This window comes from Halichoerus grypus, chromosome 1 (genome assembly GCF_964656455.1).
Source record: "Halichoerus grypus chromosome 1, mHalGry1.hap1.1, whole genome shotgun sequence".
NCBI lineage: Eukaryota > Metazoa > Chordata > Mammalia > Carnivora > Phocidae > Halichoerus > Halichoerus grypus.
Genome location: NC_135712.1, coordinates 216,394,128 through 216,420,349, shown reverse-complemented (window position 1 = coordinate 216,420,349; position 26,222 = coordinate 216,394,128). Strand labels below are relative to the sequence as shown.

The following is a 26,222-nucleotide window of genomic DNA, read 5'->3' as shown; positions in this document are numbered from 1 at the left end:
GCCCCGGCCCGCCTACGAACCCGCCCCCGCCCCGCCCAACTCCGGCCCCGCCTCCAGCCCCTGTGCCCCACCTTACCACGCCCTCGGGGTCCACGAGCAGCAGGTGCTTGGGCTGCCCCGCGTGCATGCCCGTGAGGACGTACTGCCCAGGGTTGGTGACGCTGTCGCGCACCAGGAAGTCCCCGTCGGCTCGAAGCAGCTTCTCCGCCGCCCTTCGGCTCATCTGGCCGTGGTACCAGGGCTCCTGCCGCAGCTGCTCCTCCGTGGGGGCTATGGGGGCCCGGCGGGTCGGGGGGCTGGGCCACTGGTCCTCCAAGGGAAGGGGCGCTGCCGCCGTGCCCGTCCCCACAGAGCACTCGTGCAGCTTGAGAGCATCCTCGAAGGGTCCTGCAGGCGAGGACGAAGTGCAGGAGGCAGGGGCGGACAGCTGCCCCCTGCTGGAAAGGGAGGGGTCTGGGCTGGGAAGGGAGAGCTCCAGGTGGTCGCCCCACCCTGGGGAACTGAGCGCCTAGGGTGCGTCAGACCTTGCACTGAGCCCACCGTACGTCACTGGCTGCGTGCTGAGTGTGCACTGCGTGTGTGCTGAGTGGGTGTGTTCATGTGCTCTGTGTGCACGCTGCGTGCTGCCTTCACCGTCTGTTGGGTTCTGGGAGTTATGCGGGATATTCTCTTGGATTTTTATGTATATGCCCATAACGTATATGCAAATAAAGTGCTTCTTTCTCTCCAATGTGTACACATCCTTCTTTTTCTTGTCTTGTCACTTTGGCTTCCTTCCCAATGCGTATGCCTCCTGGCTCACTGCCTGTCCGATCACACCGGCCAGCCCCTCATACCACACTGCATCTCGACTGCCCGCATGCCTTTCTCCTGCACACTCTCCTAGACAAGCTCCTAGCGGTCTGCAGAGCATCAGTGCCACAGTGGACAGGCTGCTCGCCCTCTCTGAGCCTGTGTCCTGCTTGCAAAATTGGACGTGGGGCAGCACAGATCAGAACCCCTGACCCCAACCCTGCACGGCTAGGTTCTGTGCCCCCACGCGCCTTCCCCTTTCTGTTCCTCGGGAATCCCTCCTGCCTGACTCCTTCAGTGGTCCAGGTGTGGCTGACCCAGCCTCCAGCTAGCAGGACCCGTGACCAGGCCTGGCCAGTGAACATCTTCATCTCACCCTCCCCCCCACTGACCCAGGCTGGCCAAATCAGACGCAGACCCAGAATTTTCGATGGAAGGCTTGCTGGGGTTGCTGGGCCATCTGGTCACCCCAAGGGGACAGCTGGCCTCAGAAGCTCACACACTGGGGCACCTCCTTTCCCATCTGAGGACTGTTGTGAGGAGCCAGCAGGGGCCACGCTTTTAGCCCGCTGACCGGTGCACAGTGAGTGCTCAATGGACGTTAGCTCGTGTCATATCAGATGGTGGGGGAGGGGCGTGGCAGACTTTGTGAAGGAAGAAATTTCCAGCTGACTTGGTTGGTTCTTGGGGATCTTCCACTAGAGAGGTGTCCTGAGGAAGGGAAATGACCCTGCCTGGGCCAGCATGGAGCCAAGAGCCCCGTGGTGCTGGTGGAAGAGGGTGGTGTTGGTGTTGTAAGGAGGGTGTTTGGACACAAGCCTCCTCCATTAGACCGAGTCCTCCTCAGGCCAGGGTGTCCCAGAGGGAAGGAAGGACAGGGCTCCCCCATCAGTGGTTCACTCTATCAACATGTGGTTAGGCCTGCCTCATTAGACTGGGGTTCCCCCAAAGGAGCAGTCCCCCTAAGGGTGCCTCCCCCATCAGGCCAGGATTCCCAGTGCAAGGGGTTTGGGCCCACTTCCTCAAACTACGGAGGAGGGAGATAAAATTCCCTCATCAGACTGGGGAGACCCAGAGGGAAGGAGCTAAGCCTCCCCCAAGAGACTGAGGAGTCTCATAGAGAAGAGGGGCCTGAGCCTCCCCCCTCATACCAGCCACTCGTTCAAGGCCTCCCCTCAGACTAGGGACCCCTATAGAGAGGAAACTGGGTTACCCCCAAGAAACTGAAGAGTCCCAGGGAGAGGGGCCCCCAGAGCTTCCCCTATCAGATGAGAGAGTCCCCCCACTCCACCCTCACCAACTTGCAAAGTCCCAAGGAGAAGAAGGCCGGGCCACCCCCATCAGACCATGGGTTGCTAGGGGGCCTGCCCCCACATACGCATGTCAAACAGATCCTTCTTGGGACTGTCCTCTGGCTGCAGGGCCTCTGGGGCATCCAGACCCTGCGTGTTGACGTACAGGTGGTCCTCGTAGTCCCTGGGGCCCCTGGCGTCGGCCTGCACGTAGCCGTCCCCTGGTGGGCCTGGGGAGCGCAGGAGGAGTGGAGGGGTCAGCTGGGGGAGCCCAGGAGAGGGGAGCAGGAGGAACCCCACCGGGAGCCCCACCCACACCTGCCGCCCGCCAGGAAGCGGTAGGCCTGCTCGCGCAGCACCGTCTGGAGTGACAGACCCCGTAAATGTTCATCCAGGGGCTGTGGGGCACTAGAAGGCCACCGCCCAAGGAGGGGCCACTGCCACCAGGCAGGACGGTGGCAGAAAGCCCCACGCTTACGTTAAATGCCTACATCCAAAAAATAATCACGATGAAACTGGTCTCCCTGTAATTATGTTATCCTATCCACATGACACGTGGGTCACTTGATTCTGTTCCTGTTCTATTTTAGGATTTCCTTTCTCTCCTTCTTAATTGTGTGTGCAGCATCACCATGGTTCAAAACTCACACAGACAGCAGAAGTTACCCTCAGAGGAATTTTTCACTTGGGTCCACTCGGATTCTGCTGGATCCTGACCAGTCCTCTGGCCTCCCCCAAGGTGTCCTACCAGGTGCCAGGGCTTTGCTGGGCTGAGAGGCGAGAAATGGCATCTAGGGGATGTTAATTTCCATTTCTCGTATTTTGAGCAAGGCTGAGCTTCTCTTCCCAGATTCAGAAGGCATTCGTGTGTATTTTTCTCAGAACTGTCTATTCATTTCTAAACATCACTGTTTTTAATCCTTGGCAGAGAAATAATGATTTCAATACACTGCGTGGCCATATCCAGCCCGAGCACCCTACAGTTTATTACATCCATGTTATGCCAGCTACATCTTTACCCTTGTGGACATGTGAACTCACATACCAGTTCCACCTGCCCTCTGTGGACACGAGCAAGTCTGCTAACCTCTCTGCGCCCCAGTCTCTTCCTCGGCGAAGTGGGGAGATAGGAGTAGCTCCTTTACAAGTAGGGCTGAGGATTAAAACCTTAGAACAGTATATGGCAAAAGTTACAATTCAGGGATGCCTGGGTGGCTCAGTCGTTAAGTGTCTGCCTTCGGCTCAGGTCATGATCCCAGGGTCCTGGGATCGAGCCCCGCATGGGGCTCCCTGCTCAGCGGGAAGCCTGCTTCTCCCTCTCCCACTCCCCCTGCTTGTGTTCCCTCTCTCGCTGTGTCTCTCTCTGTCAAATAAATAAATAAAACCTTTTTTAAAAAATTAGTTTTGGGGCACCTGGGTGGCTCTTTCGGTGAGCGTCTGCCTTCGGCTCAGGTCATGATCCCAGGGTCCTGGGATCGAGCCCCGCATCAGGCTCCCTGCTCAGTGGGAAGCCTGCTTCTCCCTCTGCCACTCCCCCTGCTTGTGTTCCCTCTCTCAAATAAATAAATAAATAAATAAAATCTTTATAAAAAGAATATTATGATTCAATATGAGTGCTGACAATGTGCCAGCCCTGGGTGGCTGCTGCGGGCAGAGGGGTCTGAGCCCAGGCTTCCTGGTCTGCCTGGACGGAGGCACCAATTCTCCCAGCCCCTCATAGCCAGGGCCAGGTAAGAGGGAAGAAGCCCAGGTTGTAGGAATCCAGACTGAGAGAGAATTCCTGGACATCGGAGCTGGGGCATGAACATACTGGTAGGAGTTCTTGGCTAGAGAACAGGGAAAGGCATAACAAGAAGCACCAGCAGCTTGTGCAGAGGATCAGGGCTGGGAGATGCTGGGGAGCCCTGGGAGTCCGGGGTGACAGGGGGCAGTCAGCCCAGGTACCAGGGCCAGATCTTAGCTGGGCACCTGCTGGGTGCCCAACGACAAAAGTGGTCTTTAAGCACCATGCTGGGAGTCACGAAAATGCCCAGATTATTTGGGAAGATCTAAAAAAAAAAAAAAAAAAAAAAAACCCAAACCCAGCACAGATGTTAGGGAGGCCGTGGGGGAACAGGCAGCTGCAGTGGGGCTGGTGGGCGGACAGCCTCGAAGCCTCTGGTAGCTCGACTAACAGGCTCTGCTCCTGGCTGTCCCCCAGCTCGGCCTCCGCAGGGCAGACACAGGGCTGAAAGACCCTCCGTGCCTGGCAAGAGAGGCCGCAGGAATGAGCAAACTGCGGGGCCTGGGCGAGAGCTTGCAGCCCTTCAGAAGGACCTCACGGTGAGCAAGGACCAGCATGCCTCGGGGGCCATCATCTTTTTGCTTCTCCCCACGTCTGAAAGGAGACACAAATGTGCCAGGGTGGGTGAGCTCCCGGACAGGGAGCGGGGCGCAGGTCACTTCTAATTACGTGTAACGGGATAAGATGCTCACGGGCTAAAAACGCAATCATTTTGTTAAAACAAAAGCCCATGGTACCTTGATGGGAGGGCAACTGCGTGATTTCATCAAAGTAGAACAAGCAGCCACTCCCCTGGGGACAGACTCTACTGAGACCCCTGAACCCGCCTCATGCTGTCATAGCAAACACCTGGAGGTCTACCCACATGCCTATGAGTCAAGTAGAGGCAAAATAGAAAAGACCCTTCACAGGGTGGAGGAGTCCACTGTGGGGACAAGGGTGAGGACATCTGCGTGGATGGACGTGGAACGAACTCCAGGACGGATGGCTACGTGGAGAAAGCGAGGTGGACCTGTGCACGGCACACCACCATCCGTAGGACTGCGGAAACTGACACACGCACTTGAATGGGCCTGAATGTACGTGGAGAATTCTGGGAACATAATGGAAACTAGTAACTACTAACAGTTGGTGGCCTGACTGGGGAGGTGGATAGGCAGATGTGGGCAGGGGGCCCAGCAACTTCTCACTGAATGCTTTTTTTATGCTCTGGCATTTTGAACCATGTAAATGCAGTATCTCTCCCCAAAATGCAATGAAACTAGTCTGTGCAGAATAAAAAGAAACTGATGTCGTCAAACCTCCTAAGAGCATGGGGAGTGAGCATAGTCTCAGCGGTGAAAGTGAAAAGAGAGAGACAGTGTGGGGAGGGGCTGGGGCACCTACCGGTACCTGAGGGGCCCAGGTCCCACGGCAGGCTGCGCGTGTCCCTTCGAGCAGGAGATACCCCCTGAAAAAGAGAGTGAGGGGTCCTCCGGCCATGTGCAAGTCCCCCTTCCCAGCCCAGCACCCAGGCTCCCCCAGCGCCCCACCCTCCTGCATGGTTGGAGACCTAAGTCAGAGGCAAAGGGAAGCTCTAAACCCTCTAAACCCTTCCCCCAGCCCCTGGCTCTGAAACTGCCCTCCCCATCCCTCCACCCACCTCTGCTGCAGCCTCAGCTGCCCTCTCGGTTCCAGAAGGGGTCTGCACCTTCCTGCCACCTGCCACATGCTGTTCCCTCCACCTGGATGCCCCTCCCTGTGCCGCTCTCCCAGGCAACTCCTATTCACCTGTCAGGGCCCGGCCCAAACACTGCTTTTTCATGAAAGTCCTCCTGACCACAGAGTGAGTCTCCCCATCGTATATTCCCATTACTGCCCCTGGACTCCCATTTCATGGCCCTGATGAAACTGCTGATACAAGGATCTACTCAGTGTCTGAGTCTGGAGGAGGGCCAGACCTTCTGTGCATCTGGGGAAGGAGGGAGGAAGGGGGAAAGGAAGCACAGGGCCCTCCACTGGGATCAAGGAGAAGCAGAAGGAAACTCTAGGGTAAGGCCCAAGGAGTCAGTGCCTGAGGACAACCCTGCCCCCCACGCCCCCACCCACGAGGTCCACAGAGGCTGACCTGGCCGAGGGCTCCGAGGGCCCCGAGGGCACAGGGCTGAGTTAGGGTGAGCCTGGAGTCCACCAGCCCACCCAGGGGCGGCTCCTTCCCTGGGATGCTGTTGTAGTAATTGTGTTCCGTTTCCTCCTCGTCCCCCCAGGCCGACTCCTCTGGCCTGGTCAGCCTGGGGACAGACAGCAAGCGGGAGCACAGGCAGGAGCCCCAGGACTCAGGGGCAGAGAGAATGGGGGACACCCAAGAGGGTGCCAAGGCCTTGTGGCTTGAGCTTCGCCCAGTGGGTGGGACGAGCCAGGCCTCGGGGACTCTGACCCTGCCTCCTCTCAGGCTGAGGGTAGGGGGAGCTGGGTGCTCTTTCCTCCTCTACAAAACAGGATCTCGCGCACTTCCCAGCACTTCTGCTAAACTACAGCAGGTCCTCGCTCCCTTCTGCCCATCTCTGGCCCCACCAGGGAGACCCCGAGAGAGAACACTACCCCCAGCTTGCACCCAGAGCCGCGGGGCCAGGGTGGAAGTGCCCTCCGCGTTGCAACGTCCTTGCCCTCTGGCCCTGCAATGGCACCTGTGGGTCCTGAGAGCAAAACAGGGGAAGCTGCTGGCACCAGAGGGCCCCCCCCAACAGCCCCTGCGAGGCAGAGGCGGCTGCAGATGCCCTGCCACGGGAGGCAAACACGGGTGTGCATGTGTGATGGAGCGTGAACCTGTGGGGAGGGAGGCCCAGACACGCGCGTGAGGGGCAGTGCGGTGGAGACTCATGCGGCCCTGTCTGCCCCTGCATACTCTGCCTCTTCCTTATCATGCACACATTTGAATTTCTAACACATTCATTTACTCATTATTTAGTCTAGCAAATTTCTACCTAGTGTATTAAGTAGCTGAGAGCAGGGCTCCGCAAATCTGGCCGGCTGCCCGTATGCGTGCAGCCCAGGAGCTAAGAATGGTTTCTTCTCTTTTAAGCCACAGAACTTTTAAATGATTCAGAGAACATCCAAAGAACAATATTTGGTGACATGTGAAAGTCACATGAAATTCAAAACTTAGTGTCTATAAATACAGATTTCCTGGCCCGGGGCCCGTTGATCCTTTTAAGCATCCCCCCACGGCTGCTTTTGCCACAACGGCTGAGACAGGTGGTCTGGCCACAAAGCCGAAAACACTGACCGGCCCTTTGCGGAAGTGTGGGCCACCCCCGCCCAGCCTGGGGATGACAGCAGCTGTGGACTGGCTCCCCGATTCCTCGCCTTGGCCGGGGCAGAGCAGGATGTGTTCATCCCGGGTTTACAGACGAGGGAATGGGGACCTGGCGGCTGAGCCACAAGCCCACAGGGGCGCACAGAGGAAAGACAGGACAAAGTGGAGACCTGCACCCGGCACGGAGGAGGTGAGCATGGGGACTGTGCATCTGGCCTCGGTCAGGTGACGTGCTATCTCTGGGAAGACAGGGACGAGGTGGGCCTGCTACCTTTCTGGGGGCACGACCACCCTGGGGGGGCTGTGCAGGTATTGTCTGAAGCGCAGCTCGAAGGCTTGGCCCACGGTGCTGATGATGCTCTGGGCGAGGCCCTCACAGCACTCCAGGATGTGGCAGGCTGCAGAGGGTTATTTGTTACGCAGCATTAGCCTGGCCTGGGCTGGCTGGCCCACCAGCCACAGGGCCCCCACCCACCCCCGCCGGGACCTCACCTCTCTGGTTGATGGGATCCTTGGCTACATAGGCCACATAATCCGTCATGTCCTGGGGAGGGAGAGGACGGGGGGGCGGGGAAGAGGTCAGCTGGACCCGCCCGGGCCAGCCTGGCCAGGATGCCAGTCTCCATCTGTAGCAGTGTGGGGGCAGGAGGCTTCCGCAGGGGACAGAGGGGACCAGGGGTCCACCCCCCAGCCGCCGGCCTTACCGTGTCGCCGCCTGACGCGAAGGAGATGGACTGCATGTGGTGGTTGGCAATGATCTGGCCAGAGAGAGACACACGCGGTCACGGGAGCGGTCACGGGGGATGCCTCCCACACACGGCTGGGGCTGGTCACTAGGCCAGGGCCACGGGAGGGGACCAGGAACGCAGCTGGATGGGGCGCCCCAGGGCAGGACGCAGAGGCCACACCCACCCTCACACGAGCACATCAACACCCCCAGATATCACAGACGTACAGACACACGCAGTCGCTCACACACGGACCAGAGCCACACACTCGGACACGCCCAGACCTCTTCTCACCCTGACCCGCGCCCACTCACACAGACACCTGGGTGCGGCACACTCATGTGCACACCCAGTGCGGCCCTGCAGGCAGCGAGAGACACAGGCGGGACCCCCGAGGCTCCAGTCCCCACACCGGCACCGTGTGCTCACTCGCACGCTCACTCGCACGCTCACTTGTGCACGCGTCCCCGTATTTGCATGCTGTCTTGTGTGCACATTTGCACACTCGTTTCCATGTTCATTTGTGTGCTCGTTTGCCACCATCCACTGCTGTCCTGAGTGCTCACGTTCCTCTCCTCCTCCCCAGGCTCTCCACAGATGCGCTGGCTTGGGCTCCCTCCCTCCTCGTGCCCCCACAGCCACAGGTCACGGCACTTCCCGGGGTCACAATGCTCTCCGGACAAATCCTAGAGCTGTGACTTGTCCAGCTCTGTCCCCCCACAGGGGGACCTCTGCCTGGGATGTCCTCTGCTTACCTCCTCCCTAGTGTCACCGCCTCCAGGAAGCCCTCCATGACGCCCCGCTAGGTCACAGTGCCTGCTGTACGCCTACAACATCCCTTGCCTGGCCCCACGGTCCTTTTGGGAATTTGTAATTATTCCCTTATTTAGCTGGTTTGTTTCCACCAGAAGATTCCAAGCCAGGGCCCTCCCCCTGGGCACTGCTGACACTGGGTCTGGGTCACTCTCTGCAGGGGCGTCGTGGGCACGGTGGGGGCTTGGCCGCATCCCTGGCCCCAGCGCCTCATGCAGACTGTGGCTGCCACGAGGGCAGCTCAGCTCCTGGCTCAGTGGGGGGGGGGGGGGGGGGGTCTCAGCACATCTCCAGGTGAATGTGTCCACACACAGCCCTGCACCCACCAGCCCTCCAGCTCCACCCACAAGTCCCCGGAGCTGCCCTGAGCGGGGCTGGGAATGCAGGTGGTGGCACTCACCTGGCGTGTGGCAGGCACAGAGAGGTTGAGGCCATCGGTGGAGATGCTCACAGCGATACTCATGCCCGCAAAGCGCAGGTTGCTCTTGCCCAGGATGGAGGCCAGCGCTTTGTTGGGGGCCTGGGGACGGGGCAGAGGGCAGTGCCGGGCCTGCAGGCTGGGGAGCCTGGGCACTGGGGAAGGTGGGGCTGCAGAGGGGCTCTGGCTGGGGCAGGGTCCAAGGACGGCCACGGCGCCCCCACTGCTCCAGCCACACCCACAAGCACCACTCAGGGACCACAAGCCCCTCACCCACCTTCTTCTTCCAGGAGCCCCGGACACCAGGCACCGCCTCATGAAGCCGGTTGATGGCTTCCCTGTGTGGGGGGAGGGAGGAGGGGCTTAGTGAGCTTGGAGGTGGGGAGGGGGGTGTGGGGAGGAGGCAGGAGCTCAGAGAGTGTGGGGCTCACAGGAGGGACAGAAGCTAGGGCACCTGGAAAGAGGCGGAAGGAACAGAGCCATGGACCAGAGGCTACCAGCCCCCACCCCATTTGTACCTGCAGACCCCCCCACACACACCGCGCTTGGCTCTCGCCCTCTGGCACCTCCTTCTCAGTGACCAATGCATCCCTGGGCCACAAGCCCAACTCAAAACCATAGGGGTCGGATCCAGGGGGACCAGCATAGCTCCTGAGCCTAGACCCCAAGTTCCATGTGGCCACAGGCCAGTCAAGATCCCCATCTGTGGCATGAGAGAGTGATCTTTGCTCTGGGCTCCCCCAGACAGTAAGGAACAGACCACTGTGAAACTGCTAATCCCCCGGGGGGGACCAGAACTTCACAGGACCCTAAAGGTCAGACCACACCAGACCCCCAAAAATGCTGGTGCCACGAGAAGAAACTAGACCCTCACATCCAGCCGGCAGGAAGGTAAAACGGTGCTGCCACCTGGAAACGGTCCAGTAGCCCTTCAAACAGTGAGACATGGGGTCACCGCACAGCCCAGCACCCCCTTCCCACATCCGGGTAACATGCACAGGAGAAATGAAAACACACATCCACACAAGACCTGTTCATAGCAGCACACATCATGATAATCACCAACAGGTGGAAGCCACCCAAGGGTCCACTGACCGGTGAACAGATACACACACGGTCCCCCACGCGTGGGAGCATCCCTCGGCCGTGCACAGGAGCCAGGCGCCCACACGCGCTGCTCCGGGGACGGACCCCGAGCCCACGACGCTCAGGGAGGGCACCAGGCACGGAAGGCCACACAGGGTGTGAGTCCACGTGGGTGACACGTCCAGAACAGGCTCATCCACAGACAGGAAGGGGGCTCGTGGGGGCCGGGGGCTGGGGAGAATAGGGGGTGACAGATGGGGACAGGGTTTCCTTTTGGGCTGATGGAATGTTCTGGAATTAGGGAGGGAGTGGTTGCACAGCTCTGTGAGGAAACCAAAACACATCGAATTGTGCACTTTAAGTGGGTGAATTGTTTGATGTGTGCATTACATCTCAGTAGAGTGTTTCTGTGTCTACGGTGAAAGGACTAATTCAGTTTTCACATGCAAAAAGATGTCGATCCTTTCTGTCTCAGCCCTGGTTGTAGCCATGACTCTTCATGACTCTGCTCCTGGCAGCTCAGAGCATCATGAGATCAATGTGCTTTCTCTGCACCAAAAAAAGCACGGACAACAGAAATGCTATCCCTGCCCTGGACAGGCTCCCAGCCCCTTCCAGCCCTGACCTGAGTCCTAACCGGGAACCAGCCAGCACCCGCAGGTCCCACGACCTGCTGAGGCATCTCCCGGCACCCCTGTGGGACCCACACACTGGGAGGGACCAGGTGTCATCTCCACCTGACAGAGAGAATCCAGGGTCTGAGGAGCAGGGGCACCTGGAGGGCGGGACAGAGCTGGGACTCAGACACCACGTGCCCCACCCCAAGGCCCTCCTAAGTCCACGCCACACTGTTCCCCAAGCTGTGCGGCAGGAGGGAATGTCACTGCGCCTGCCATCCTGGGTTCCCGGGGCAAACTGTCTGAGCCGCCTCTCCGAAGCCTCCCATCAGCCCTCCCCCAGCTGCTCCGAACCCCCAGCCCCACAGCAGCCGGTCTCAAAGGCTCACCTGGTCACCTGGGTGCGGGTGTTAAAATCCAGAGAGCGCATGGAGCGGAGGACTTCAATGCAGCCCATGTACTAAGGGAAGAGAGAACGAGCGGTTAGCAGGCAGGCCCCAAGCCCCAGCCCAGGAGAGCCTGGGTCGGGGGACAGGTGAGCCCAAGCCCTTCCTCCAGCAAGTGCTTCACTCTCATCTCTTGCCCCCACTGGGCTGGAGCCCTGTCCCCTGTGCTCGACCACGTCCAGCCTTGCTGCCTCGGGGCCTTTGCACCTGCTGTCTCCTTGCTGCTCCCTTTCCCATCAACGTGCAGACTGGCTCCTTCCTTATCTTCAGGCTCAGCATCACCTCCTCAGAGCCGCCTTCCCTGACACTAAGCAAGTTGTTTCCTGGTTGATCCCTCCAGGCTCAGTCATGCTGTTGGTCTAACCATCTGCTGTTTGTTCTCGCTTTCTGTTCCACTAGAGCAGGAGCCCAGGAGGACCAGGATGGTGACCAGGATGGGGATGCTCTTGCTCACTACTGCAGCCCCAAAGCCCAGCACAGGGCCTGCAGGCAGATGGGGAGGAAACCATCTGGCCCATGAAACCCAACGCACTGACTATCTGACCCTTTCCAGGAAAAGCGTGCTAACTCCGGCCTGGGCCGCCTTCGCCACAGAAAGGGGCTTCAGAGTCTCCAAGAGATGATGCTGAGGGACAGCAGAGGTAGAAACAGCCTGCAGAGCTCCCAGACTGCTCCAACCTCTGCCAAGGGAGGGGGAGCAGGGGCCAGCCCCGGGCCTGGAGCCCCGTTCCAGCTGGTGTCTGGGTGCTGGGGGGTGTCGGCAGCGACAGCACGGGGCAGCACCGCTCCTATGCACATGCGCGGTATGCGTGTGCGACGTCCAGAACGGGCAAGTCCACAGAGACAGAAAGGTGGTCAGCAGGTGCCAGCAACTGGAGGAGGAGCGGGGAGGGCGGCTAATGGGGACGGGTTTTTCTGGGACGAGGGAATGTTCTGGAACTAGAGAGTGGTGATGGTTGCACGACCTTGTGAAGGTACTAAATACCATTAAATTGTATGTAGACTTCAAAATGGGTAATGGTTGGGGCGCCTGGCCAGCTCAGTCAGTGGAACATGCCACTCTTGATCTCGGGGTTATGAGCTCAAGCCCCATGCTGGGCCTAGACCTTACTTATAAAATAAAATAAAATAAAATAAAATAAAATAAAATAAAATAGATAAAATATAGAATAGAATAGAAGAGAAAATAAATAGGGGCGCCTGGGTGGCTCAGTCGGTTAAGCGGCTGCCTTCGGCTCAGGTCATGATCCCTGGGCCCTGGGATCAAGCCCCACGTCCGCCTCCCTGCTCAGTGGAGAGCCTGCTTCTCCCTCTCTCTCTGCCTGCCTCTCTGCCTACTTGTGCTTTCTCTGTGTCAAATAAATAAATAAAATCTTTAAAAAATAAATAAATAAATAAATAAAATGGTTAATGGTTAACTATTGTAAATGTTACCTCAATTTTTAAAAAACCTAGACGAACACACACTTTGACCTTGAAACTGCATTTTTAGGACTTTACCCCACAGATACATCAGCCCCAGGACTGCCGGTGTGTGCAAAGTCACCATGTGGGGTGGCCCATGTCCCGCCCTCTCCACAGGGCTCTGAGCCTGCAGGACTAGAAGGGGAACAGGTGGGCAGGTGTTTGCTGCCCCCAAACAGCCCCAGTGCGTCAGCGCCCACCCACTCCCTTTTCCCCCAAGCTCCCCCTCATGCTAGCCCCGGGGGCTGGTTCCCTCTACCTGGCCCTCCTCTGTGAGTCCTGCCCCTCAGGTGCACCTTTTGCACACACCCTGCCTTCCTGTGGGGACCCGTAGCACTGAACAAATTAGCAAGAAATTAGAGACACCCTGAAACACAACACATCCAGTTTTGTGAGATTCAATACATGACCCCAGTTCAATTGGAATTGCCATTAAACAATGAATATTTTCTTTTTTTTTTTAAGATTTTATTTATTTATTTGACAGAGAGAGACACAGCGAGAGAGGGAACACAAGCAGGGGGAGTGGGAGAGGGAGAAGCAGGCTTCCCGCAGAGCAGGAAGCCTGATGCGGGGCTCGATCCCAGGACCCTGGGACCATGACCTGAGCTGAAGGCAGACACTCAAAGACTGAGCCACCCAGGCGCCCCATGAATATTTTCTTAGTATAAGTATGTCCCAAACAGTGCATGGGGCATACTTATACCAAAAATTATTGGTGTTCATTGGAACTTTTCATTTAACTGGGTGCCCTGTCTTCTTGCTAAATATAAGCAAATCATGGTTCTTGGAATGGAAGAGTATGTATTTGTAAAAAAGACAAGAATTTTTTAATGTATTTATATGAGATTATCTCCAAGGTCTATCATTAAGTAGCAAAAACAATGTGTAGAACAGAGGTCTTGGTGAGTCACCATTCATGTGGACAAGGGGTCAAGGAGGAACACGTGCACACATGCATGTAAATACAGTGTGTGTGTGTTTGCACGAGCATAGATGAATAATTCTAGCAGGTTACAGTGGGTGCTTCTGGGAGAGAAACCGTATGCTGTTGACAGACTGTAAACATGTCCGCAAGTCATTCCTCCCCCCATCCAAGCCCTTGGGTTGGCCACGGGACTTTGTTTGGGCCAATGGGATGTCAGCCAAGGTGACACAGTCAAGGTTTAAAGGGCACTTGTGCCTGGAGCTTGTCCCTGCACTGGTCTCAGGTCCCTGCAATCCTGCCAGGCCAGCCTGCTCCATTAGGACAGACATGTGGCCCATCCCCATCATCCCAGCTGACACTGGCCAATCGCCATGTGAATGAAGAGACCATTCAGCCCCAGCTGACCCACAGAACCACAAGAAATAATAAATGTTTGTTGTCCTGCACTAGATTGTGGGATGATTTGTTACATGGTGACTGCTAACTGAGATAGTGACCAGATGAAGAGTAGGAGCAAGCCAAGCAAAGACCCAGGCAAAGGGAATGACAAGTACAAGACCCAGAAGTGAGAGCAAGTGTGGAGAGGCCACAGACTCACTCCAGTGTAGCTAGAGCAGAGAATCAAGGAGCAAAGAAAGATGACAGGACATAAGCAAGGAGGTTGCAGTGCCCTAGGGCTGTGATGAGGGGCCGGGTTAAGCTGGAGAGCCATGGAAGACTTTTAAGTAGGGGAGTGAACAGATCTGTCTCACCTTCTCTTGGATGGATGATGGATGGATAGATGGATGGTTGGATGGTTGGATGGATGGGTGATGGATGGGTGGGTGGACGGATGAGTGATGGATAGATGATGGATGGTTGGATGGATGGGTAACGGATGGATGATGGATGGATAGATGGATGGATAGATAGATGATGGATGGATGGGTAGATGGATGGATAGATAGATGATGGATGGATGGGTAGATGGATGGATAGATGGAGGGGTGATGGATGGATGGATGGATGGATGGATGAAGGATGGGTGGATATATGATGGATGAATAGAGAGATGACAGATGGACAGAAGGATGGGCCATGGATGGGCGGATAGATGGATGGGCAGACAAATGGATGATGGATGGATGAATGGTGGATGAATGGATGGATGATGAACGGACAGATAAACAGGTGATGGATGGACAGAGGGATGGATGGGTGGACAGATGGTGGATGGGTGGACGACTGGATGATGGATGGACAGATGGACAGATGGATGGGCATGGCCTATATGCCAGGCATGTGTTAGACATGTGGGACCTCAAAGGGAATTTGCTGTGGTCCCTGCTCCCAGGAGTGGATTTTCTCACTGAGAGGACAGCTTTGGTGGGACGCTGGCTGCCCAACAGGTATCATCCCTCTGGGTGTGGCATCTGTGCAGTGGGTGTTGGTGTTCTAGGCCCAGGGTGAGGGGTTCTGATTCCCATACCACCCCCAGGCTCACCCCAATTAATGTCCAGTCCTCTCTAACTGCTCCAGTGTGTCCCCAGTCCCTGCTTGGATGAAGGGTGGGGTGCACGACTTAACTGCACTGGAGAGATGGGGGCTCACACAAGAGGGGATGCAATGGGGCCACCCCGGAGGGCTGGGAACAGGGACTGAAAACTCAGATGCTGATGGGGCCAGGCAGGGGAGGCTAGCAGATGGTCAGAGTGGGCTCCTGCACCCACAGACAGTAGTACCTACTGACCACGTAAGCACGCGGGACAAATTACCTCTCTTAATGCTCTGTGCCCACACCAAAGTGACAACTGTGACCCTCAGGAAACGCAGGTCCAAGGAGGCTCAATAAAAGTTACGAGCTTGTAGGTGGCAGAGGCAGGATTTGAACCCACACCCTCAGGCTCTGGAGTCCCACCAGTGCACGACCAGAGGTGGGGGGGGGGTGCATACACTGCATATTCCATAGCCAGAGGGGCCCAGTGCTGCCAGACACCTGATTTTTTTTTAAAAAGACACCAGAAATCCAGGGCTTTTGTGTGAAACCTCCTAATTTGTAAACATTGACCAGAAATTGAATTTTTACTTTTAAATAGACAGCAGGGGGAGAAGCTCAGAGGTCAGATTCAGCCCTGGGTCTGCCAGTGAACATGACCTCTGCCCGAGAAGCACAACCCACTGGACACCAGTTGTGGTGGGTCGGATGCTGGCCTCGCTGAAGGGTTTGTCCACCTGCTCACCCCCAGAGCCCGCGGATGGGCCCTAAATCCAAGACGGGTGTCCCAGTAAGATGCAGGCGGAGCTCAGAGTGACCGATCTACAAGCCGAGGGCCCCCTGGCACCTCCAGGACCTGGGGGAGCCTGGACAGGATCCTCCCCTGGAGCCTCAGCAGGAGCCTCTCAGACCCGCAGCCTCAGGGGAAGAAGACTCCGCCGTTGATTTAAGCTGCCCAGTGTGCAGTGATTTGTTACAGCACCCAGGACACTGATACAGAAGGTCAGGAGGAGACCCCAAATGGCTCTGTATCCCACCTTCCCCTTTTCACACGTGGAAGTAGAGGCAGCCCAGAGCCCAACCTAGAATGCTACAGGGAAGGAGCTGATTTACACATGGGGAAACTGAGGCCCAGAGAGGTGAAGGGACGGAGCTGAGCTCCGGCAGCAGGCCAGGCTAGAGATCTGATGAGCACCCTGCTCTCCAAACTCCCAGCAGGGGAGACCCTCCAACACCTGTCGACTTCCTTACGTGTATGGCCCAGACTATTACTTGCTTAACATTTTATTTTAAGTAGACTCCATTTATAAACATAACTGGGTTGGGGCGCCTGGGTAGCTCAGTCGTTAAGCGTCTGCCTTCGGCTCAGGTCATGATCCCAGGGTCCTGGGGTCAAGCCCCGCATGGGGCTCCCTGCTCAGCCGGAAGCCTGCTTCTCCCTCTCCCACTCCCCCTGCTTGTGTTCCCTCTCTCACTGTCTCTCTGTCAAATAAATAAAATCTTTAAAAAGAAAAAAAAACATAACTGGGTTTATTTTTTAAGGAAATGGCAGGAAATGACTCAAGTCTTCATCAATAGATGATCAGACCCATGGAGTGGGTCAACCACGCACCGGAGCGTCCCTCGGCCACAAGCAGGAGCGAGGCGCCCACACGCACGGTCCCGGGGATGGACCCCGAGCCCACGACGCTCAGGGAGGGAACCAGACACAGAAGGCCACACGGGGTGTGAGTCCATGTGGGTGACACGTCCAGCACAGGCTCATCCACGGACGGGAAGGGGGCTCTCGGGGGCTGGGGGCTGAAGGAGGGTCTGGGGGGGTGGTATGATGGCTGATGGGAACAGGGTTTCTTTTTGGGGAGATGGAACATTCTGGGATGAGGGTTTCTGTAAATGTACTAAAACCTCTGAATTGTACAATTTAAATGGGCAAATTTTATGGTATTGAATCCTAAATTTTTTTTTCCATTTGTTTGAGGAAAGGAGGAAACTGCCTATTGCTCCCACCAGCCTCTGGTTTGAGGCCTAGTAGAGTTTTCCTGACAAGCACTAGAATGAACATGCCATGATCATAATGGGAAGTGTCCGTCCAGGCAATTTTTGCTAGGACAAACCAGTGGAAGTTTGTAGGCAACCAGGATGTTTGCACAGCCTCTAAATCCTCCTCCCCAGGGAAGTTCCAGAGTATGGGGATGCGGGGGGCGGGAGGGGGGGGACTCTGCAGGTGCCTGGGGCAGGGCAGGAGCACAGCTAGGCTAGGTCTGCGGTGGCCGCGCTCCTGGTGAGCAAAACCGAGTCCTGCCATGAACTTGAGACTCCGGTACATGCTTTACATTCATTATCCCTCAATTCTGAAGGTCTGACCCCAAATTAAAAAGTACCTCCCCACAGGGCGCCTGGGTGGCTCAGTTGGTTAAGCGACTGCCTTCAGCTCAGGTCATGATCCTGGAGTCCCGGGATCGAGTCCCGCATCGGGCTCCCCGCTCAGCGGGGGGTCTGCTTCTCCCTCTGACCCTCCCCCCTCTCATGTGCTCTCTCTCTCTTCTCATCCTCTCTCTCAAATAAATAAATAAAATCTTTAAAAAAAAAAAAAGTACCTCCGCACAGAAACTTACTACTCATAAAGGAGACAAAGGTCACCCTAGCCAGCGCGTGGGTCTCCTGGGCCCTCTAACAAAGCAGCACAACCGGGACAGCTGACAACAATGGGACTTTATTGTCTCCCGGTTCTAGAGACCAAAGGTCCAAAATCAGATGTGGGCAGGGGGCACTCCCGCTGGAGGCTCCAGGGCAAGGCCCCAGCTTCTGCCGGCAGCGATGGCCCCAGGCCCCTGCAGGCACACGCTCGTCGCTGCCTCTGTCGGCACATGGCTGCTCCCTACGTATGTGTCCGTTTCTCTCTCTTTAGAAGGACACCATCCTGTTAGACTCCCACGCTCTGGGGCGCCTGGGGGGCTCTGTCGGTCTGACTCTCGATTTCGGCTCAGGTCATGATCTCAGGGTCGTGAGATGGAGTCCTGCTTCTGGCTTCCCGCTCAGCGGGGAGCTGCTGGAGACTCTCTCCCTCTCCCTCTGCCCCTCCCCCTGCTCTCTCTCTCTCTCTAAATAAAGATTTTCGGTCCATCCTAATCTAATAGTCTAGGACAGCCTCATCATCACCAGATTATATCTGCAAATAAAGTCACATTCTGAGGTCCCAGTGGACATGAAGTGGGGGGGGGGGGACACCATTCTTACCAATACACCAGGTGACCCAAGTTTCCAGAATCGGTATCAGGACTGGCATCCATCCCCGCCTCTTGCTTTGCTTAATGGGGAAGACACAGCACAGCCCTGTGCTTCCTGCCCAGGATGCACAACCTGAACCCAGTCGTGAGCAAACACCCGTCGGACACCAGCCAAGAGACAGCTGCAAAATCACCAGTGCATGGGGCACCCCGCTCTTCGCACTGGGAGTCTCACATTCACACCACAGTCCTAGGTCCCTCAGGACGTCAGAACATCCTGCCAGGCGTTCGTGTATGCCCTGTATGATCACCATGCCTCCAATCTAACTCACTTCACCCATAACATGAGGCATGTGGGGCAATTTTTGTTTGTTTACTTTCTAACTGTGGTAGAATACACATAAGAGTCACCATCGTAACCATCACATGAAGCACACTCACACCGTCCTGCAACCACCCCCACCCTCCGTCTCCAGAACGTTCCATCTCCCCACACGGAGACTCTGTCCCCACAAAGCACAGACTCCCCACCCCCTGCCCCAGCCCCAGCTCCCACCCTCTCCTCTCTGTCTGTGTGGATGGGACTCCTCTGGGGACCTCCTGGGAGTGGGGTCCTGCGGGATGTGTCCTTCTGGGTCTGGCTCCTCTCGCTGAGCCCCGTGTCCTCGAGGTCCTGCACGTCGTGGCAGGTGTCAGGGTCCCTTCTTTCCTAAGGCTGGATTGTGTTCCCGCGCATGGATGGACCGTGCTGGGTGCATCCTTCACCTGTGCATGGACACTGGGGTGTTTCCCCCATTTATTTGGCCTCTGTGACTCGTGCGGCTGTGAGCACAGGGCTGTGGGTACCTGTTGGGGTCCCTGCTTTTACTCCTTTGGCGTGTACACCCAGACGTGGGATGACTGGGTCACATGGGGATTCTGTTTAACTTTTCTGGACGGTCTTAATACACATTGAATCATGACCAGGAGTTGTGCACTAGGTTAGAATATCACGTTGCCTACAGCAAATCCAATGGTGTTTGAGTTGCTGGAGTTACGCCCTGTCTAGGGAAGCTTCTGCCCACCTCCCTGTGGCGTCTACAGGAGTGAAGTCTACACATCTACATATTGAAACATATCTTAAGTTATTATGCATTGTTGTCATTGTGTTTCTCCTTTTTATTGCTGCTTTGTTACATCATATCGATTCTCAGGGGAAATAAATGTGCAGGGAGGTGTTACATATATATACATTTGAAGTTCATTTCGTGGTGGAGGGTTGCGAAATACTGGGTATAAATAAGTAGCGGTTAATCCAACAGGACTGCAAGCAGTTGTCTTAAACTGGTGGTTCCCAAACATTAACGGATGTTGGAATCACCAGGAAACGTTGATTGCTGGGCCCACCCCGAGTTTCTGACTCAGCAGCTCTGGGGTGGAGCCCAAGAATGGGCATTTATAACAAGTTCCCAGATGTCTGGGCACCACACACTGTTCAGCATTGGTTTAAGCCAATCTGGTAATCCCATCCCCCTTGCTATGAATGGGTTTTGCCATTTGGGGCCAATGAGGTGTGGCAGGGTGGGGTGGGGGGAATGGTGGACAGTCTCTTACAAAGAGAACTAAGGAAGGGATGGTCTTTTTCTTCCAGTGTACATGGTTGGATCCATGTGTGATGCCTAGTGCTGTGGCTGCCATTTTGTGACCATGAGGGCAGCTAAGCCAGCATGCTAAAGATGGCAGCACAAAAAGATGGAAAGACCCAGGTCTTTAAGGATGTTGTCAAGCCACTGAATTAAGTCATCCTGGAGACACCCTACCCCTTGCTTTGAGGAATAAGCTGCATTTCAGGTAAAAACATCTCTACTCAGTTAACCTCCCATGGTTCCCTTGCATATCACCAGCATATGAAAACCACACTTCAGGAAAAACTGAGTGACACAGAGTCCTGGTCATTTCACTGACATGTGTGCAGGCTTGAGCTCCATTCCCTCCCCAGCCAGAACCAGTCCACCTGGCCAGGGTCACTGTCTTTCTGTGCCCCACTGCACCATGAGCAGAGCTGGGCACACAGTTTAAAAACTTTCGTTCATGGAGAGCTTGTGAGAGGGCATGAGTGAGGGCACCTCAAAAAAGCAGAAAGCTCTCGGGGCGCCTGGGTGGTTCCGTGAGTGACGCATCTGTCTTCGGCTCATGTCATGATCTCAGGGGTGGGAGATCGAGCCCCACATCGGGCTCCCTGCTCAGCGGGGAGCCTGCTTCTTCCTCTACCTCTGCCCCTGCTCATGTGCTCTCTCTCTCTCTCGCTTACTCTGTCTCTCAAATAGATAAATAAAATCTTTTTTAAAAATTTAAAAAGCAGAAAGGTCCTATCAGTGGAATTTTTGTGAAAGGGGAAGTCCAATGTGTCAAAATGGTATGAGTGAGAGGAAGACAGGACTGGTGGTCCACAGAGCTTGGTGCAAATTCTGGCTTGTCCACAGTGCGGGTTCACTTTGTTAACAACAAAATTTTGCTCAGACATCCACCCTTCAGAAAGGTCAGAAGATCGGGGACAACTAGAGCTGAGCTGTCCAACAGGGCAAGCACGTGTCTCGTATGACCACCTGAATTTAATTTAAAATTAAGTAAAATTAAAATTTAGTTCGTTTGTCACACTAGCCACATTTCAAGGGCTCTGTGGCCACGTGGGGCTACCATATTGGACAGCAGAGATCTCCAACATTCCATTGCTTCAGGAAGGTCTTTGGGCAGTGATGATGCGGTTCACCACACAGCTGGTTTAGGCAAAGTTCACCGGACACAAGTCTGGCAATGAGACATGAGGGGAAGCTGGCTGGGCACTTCTGGGAAAGGCTCCCTTACTCATGAAAGGACCCCACGGGAAGAAGGCTCTTTTCTGTAGGATGATGGGACAGCCAGGAGAGGACCTGGTCTGAGAGGGAAGTCAATATCAAGGGTGGCGTACTCGTCTCCTGGGGCGGCTGTCACCCCACAGATGGGGCAGCGTGGAACAACAGAAGCATATTCTCTCACAGTCTGGAGACTGGAAGCCTGAGATCTAGGTGTTCAGGGCTGGACACCCCAAGGAGGGTCCTTCCTGCCTCCTCCAGAGCCTGGCGGTCCTTGGTGTCCCTGTACGGGCAGCCAGGTCACTCTGTTCTCCGCCCCCCCTTCACATGGCCCCCTTCTCCAGGTGTCCTCACACGACTTACAAGGACACGTTAGATTCAGGGCCCACCCTACTCCAGCATGACCTCTTCTTTTTTTTTTTTTTTTTTAAAGATTTTATTTATTTAATTGACAGAGAGAGACATAGTGAGAGAGGGAACACAAGCAGAGGGACTGGTAGAGGGAGAAGCAGGCTTCCCACGGAGCAGGGAGCCCGATGTGGGGCTCGATCCCAGGACCCTGGGATCATGACCTGAGCCGAAGGCAGAAGCTTAACGACTGAGCCACCCAGGCACCCCAAGCATGACCTCTTCTTAATTATATCTGCAAAGACCTTGTTTCCAAACAAGATCACGTTCTAAGGTTCCAGGTGGACGTGAATTTGGGGGGATGTTATTCACCCCAACACAGATGAACAGAGCCTGGATCCATGATGAGGTCACCGAGCTGCTGAGTTAAACAGCCACAGAGCTGCCGCCCGGGGTCTCTTCTCACGTGAGAAAATGGACATCCTGTACCTCAATGCTCTGAGTGCGGTTTAGGGTGATGCAGCCGGAGACATCTCATCTGTAAAATGGGTGGGCAACCTCAGGGTTGTGAGGATAATGCACACCGATCCACGCACAGCACTCAACTGTGCGCCTAGAACTCAGACGCCACGTTCCCGTCTCTGTCCTCCAGGGCTCCGCCTTCTCATCTCAAACAGGGATCATTCTAGGGTTTTGTGAGGCTTCCAGGCAAACAAAGCAGAGGACCGAGACTGTTTCAGACCCCATGGGGCCCAGGTCAAGGCCCTTCATCTATCAGAGACACCTGTGGGCTCCGTCTCCACAGAAGTGTCCCTGCTTCTCTCCACCCCCATGTTGCCCTGGTCCAGGTCATCTCTCCTTGCCCCCTCCTGGGTCCCTCTGCGGCCCTTCTGGCCCCCACCCCCACCCCATTTCCACAGAGCTACCAGAAAGGCCCTTTCGAAACTTCAAACTCCACCCTTTGATCCCTGCTTAAAACCACCTACACGCAAACTTGCCCACAAATCTCTTATTCCTCTCCTTCTCTCCATAAGCTCCAGACACATGGGTCCCCTGCTGTTACCCAAACATGCCAAGCTCATTCCCTGCCACTGGGCCTTTGCACTTGCCGTGCCCCTGCCTGGAACTCTCTTCCCTAGTTGTTTCGTGTCTGAGGCCTCATGGTTTCAGGTCTCAGTCTAAATGTCATCTCCTGAGAGATGCCTTCCCCTACTACCCCTGCTGAAGTAACCACCCAGTCGCTTACTCTGGCATCACTTTATTTAAATTTCTGCATTTTAATTTAGCACCTGCCAAGATCTGCCATTTATTTGTTCTCTTCTGTATTTACTGTCAGTGTCTCCCTCTAGAATCTAAGCCCGGTAAAAGCAGGGACCAGATCTTCCTTATTTCCCACCAGGTCGTCAGCGCCTGGCAGGACGGGCATGCATTTGATATTTGCTGCGTTGACAAAAAAGTCATGATCATGGGAATAACCCAACAGCCTGCACCCCGCAATGCAAGCATCTGAATTCTGAACATTCTAAACCCCCCATACCCACAGCCAAGGGGCAGACTCGGCTTCCCCGTGCTTGAAGTCCACAGCACCATCCAGGAAACACCCCTGCTACAAAGCCAGTCCTGAACCCAGTCAGGCCTGTAGACCCGTTGCCAGGATTCAGGAAAAGAAAGGGCAAGGGACCAAGTTAAAAGATGCCACAAGAAAAGGGACAGATCCCGGATGTGGGGCAGTCCATGGCCCTGGCAAGTCCACGGTTAGGCCTGAGGCTCTACGCATCTCCTAGGCTCCCCCGTGATACGATGCTCAGACCCGAACCATGCATGGAGGAGGGAGGGTCTGGGACACTCAAAATGGCGACACTACCAGGGACGCAGTACTTTCCTGGGGTTGCCATAACAAAGTACCACAAGCCGGGCAGCTTACAACCATGGAAGGTATGCTCTCCCAGCTCTGGAGACCCAGAAGTCAGAAATCAGGGTGTAGGCAGGACCACGTACCCTCTGGAGGCCCCAGGGGATGGTCCTCCCAGCCTCCTCCAGCTCCTGGGGGTGGTAAGCAGCAACCTCTGCCTCTCTCCTCACGTGGCTTCTCCCTGTGTGTCTGTGTCATTTCCCTCTTCTGACGACGACACCAGCCTACTCCAGGATGACCTCATTTTAACTTGATTATGTCTACAAAGACCCTATTTCTAAAGAAGCCTGCATTTGCAGGTGCCCATGGACATGAATTCAGCAGGGGACACTACTCAACTCAGCCCTGGGAGAGACGGGACAGGAAGTGTTGGGGACAGTTGTAAAGGGAACAGACAGAACCAAATGGAAACGCATTAACTTCCAGGGTCCTGGTCCCAAAAAGCCAATCGAGGGGGTGTGAATCCTGCCCAATGTTCGATGACATTTTGGAATCTCTGGTGATTTCTCAGACGGGACAATGAGCTGTGGGTAAGATGACCGCTTTCTTGGGAGACCGTGCGGAAGCACTTAACAGTCAGTGTCATCAGGGGGAGCTTACTCTACTGGTTCGCCGAAAAGCACACACAGGGGTAGACATTTGCGTAGAGAAGGTAAAATGTTTACAGTCGTAGGTAGAGATACACAGGTGCTCTATTCGTCCGACTCTTCCGTCTGTTTGAAAGGTTCACAATAAAGCACCAGGATAAAAGAAGGTCCCTCGCTTTACACCCCATCCCGAGTCCCACAGTCTCCCATCGAATCCTGCAGTCTGGCTGGGCGCGGCCCCTTTCCAGATACCCCTTCCCCGCGCCCCCCACCTTGGCCAAGGCATCTGCAGGTTCCGACCCGGCGGTCAGCGAAGACGCTTTTTAATGGTGGTCTGGGGGATAGGATGCGCCCACCGAAGTCCTCCCCCCACCGACTCCTCTAAGCAATACCAATGGAGCGGGAGAATGTTTCACCTGCGCATGCGTGTTCTCCACCCACCTGCCGCCCTCTCCCCGCCCCTCCCCACGTGACGCCGTGGGAACCCTGACCCCAGCACCGCCCCATTGGGGGCGGCCAGCGCCGCGCAGGCTGGAGATGGGGGTCCAGGGTGGTGGGGAGAGGAGTAAGGATAGAGAAGAGAGACCTGGCTCTCAGGGTCGAAGAGAAGGGGGAAGGGGAGCCCCAACCTAGGAGTCCGGGGAAGATGTAATCCCAGGGATCCCGGCCGGCGCACTCACCCGCACGATGTAGGAGACCCCGGGCCCCAGGACCCTGGCGTCTGGGTGTAACCAGCCGTGCGCCGGCTTGTGGATGAAGCTGCCTTTGCGGATCCACTCGTCGGCGGCGGCGTCCGGGGGCCCGGCCACCCCCCGCGCGCCGCGCGATCCCCGGGCCCCGGCAGCCCGGCAGCGGCTGAGCGCGGGCAGCGGGCAAGGCGCGGCGCAGCGCGGCTCGCAGGCGCCCAGGACCGCCGCCGCCAGCGCTGGGACGCCAGCCGGGCCGACCGGCTCGGGCTGGGAGTCGGCGGCCCCCGCGCCCCCGGTCGTGCGCGGTGCCGCCGGGCCCCGGCCCAGGAAGCCCACAGGGGCGGCGAACTTCCACTGCGGCATGCGCGGCAGCAGCGCGCAGAAGGTGGTGGGCGCCTCGGGCTCCGGGGGCGCAGGGGGTGCGGGGGGCGTGCGCCCGCCCGGACCCTGCGTCATGGCCGCGGTCGCCCGACCGAGCCCGACCGGGCGCTGCGCCTGGCGCGGAGGAGGCCCTCCCCTCCGTCCCGCTCCCTCCCGCTCCCTCCCCGCCCCCCGGCCCGGTGATGTCATCCGCCCGGCCCAGCGCGCAGCCGCGGGGGGCTGCGCCCCTGGGACCCGGGCCCTGGGCGTCCCGGCGCCTGCAGGGAGGCTGGGGAAATTGAGGCCCGCTGAAGGCATGGAGGCTGCCTCGGATCCAGCAGCCAGGGAGGGAGCAATGTTTCCAATCCAAGACCCGGACAGCGACCCCAGCTTCGCCCCCCACCCGTTGCCCAAATTCCTAGAAGGACAGAGGTGGGAGAGACAGAAATCACCTGCCTTCTCCCGTTTTTGACTGATGGGAAAACTGACGCCTGGAAAGGGGTGGGGACGCGGTCAGGGAAGGAGAGAGCCCCAAACCCTAAGGTCAGGCCCCTCCCTTCCCACTGTTCCAGCTGAAAGGTACTTGAAAATTATGCCCTGCTCGGTTTCCTAATGAGGAAACTGAGACCCAGAGAGGGGCACGCAGCGGAGACTCGGGCCCAGGAGTGTGGGTTGGGCTGTCTGGGTCTGGGAGGGAGGAGCGAAGCCCAGTCCCCCTTCTGCTGCTCTTCCCTGGGCTTCAGTTTTCCAGGCTGTAAGCCAGGGGCATGAGCTGGGGGGGTCACGGGCTCCTCCTCCATTTCTGGGGAGCTCTGTCTGGCATCAACCCAACTGAACTCTTGGGCCTCGGCCTCTCAGGCCGGCCTGCCCCTCCGTCTCCAGCCTCTTTGTCCCCCACCCAGACCTCAAAGGCTTCCTTCTGCACCGGGGGTCGAGAGGCCCCGGTCATCGCAGGACCCAGCCTCCTGGCCTCAGTCTCGACAGAGCCTCCTTCCCCTCCCCCGCCTGGGGTGGGGCTGACTGCCGGGAAACAAAGGGAGGGGGCCGGGGCGCGCGGGCAGGTGGGGAAGGAGGGGTGAGGCTGCCTGGAGCGGGATCGATAAATCAGAGAAATGAAATCACAGCCTGGCGG

The 26,222-nt window shown here is 56.6% G+C and overlaps 1 protein-coding gene across 1 annotated transcript in view; it reads right to left on the bottom strand.

Annotated features, from left to right (window-relative positions):
• SHC2 (SHC adaptor protein 2) overlaps positions 1 to 25,261 on the bottom strand; it is a 29,359-nt gene extending 4,098 nt beyond the window's left edge. Inside the window, exons 1-11 of the mRNA XM_036100741.2 lie at positions 24,722 to 25,261; positions 11,214 to 11,284; positions 9,399 to 9,459; positions 9,104 to 9,223; positions 7,867 to 7,920; positions 7,655 to 7,706; positions 7,434 to 7,560; positions 5,975 to 6,137; positions 5,254 to 5,317; positions 2,171 to 2,314; positions 77 to 387 (exon numbers count right to left, since the gene is read on the bottom strand). Of these exons, the coding sequence (XP_035956634.1) occupies positions 77 to 387; positions 2,171 to 2,314; positions 5,254 to 5,317; positions 5,975 to 6,137; positions 7,434 to 7,560; positions 7,655 to 7,706; positions 7,867 to 7,920; positions 9,104 to 9,223; positions 9,399 to 9,459; positions 11,214 to 11,284; positions 24,722 to 25,186 (1,632 nt within the window). The 5' untranslated portion in view covers positions 25,187 to 25,261. The remainder of the gene's footprint in view (positions 1 to 76; positions 388 to 2,170; positions 2,315 to 5,253; positions 5,318 to 5,974; positions 6,138 to 7,433; positions 7,561 to 7,654; positions 7,707 to 7,866; positions 7,921 to 9,103; positions 9,224 to 9,398; positions 9,460 to 11,213; positions 11,285 to 24,721) is intronic.
• Between the last annotated feature and the right edge of the window lie 961 nt (positions 25,262 to 26,222).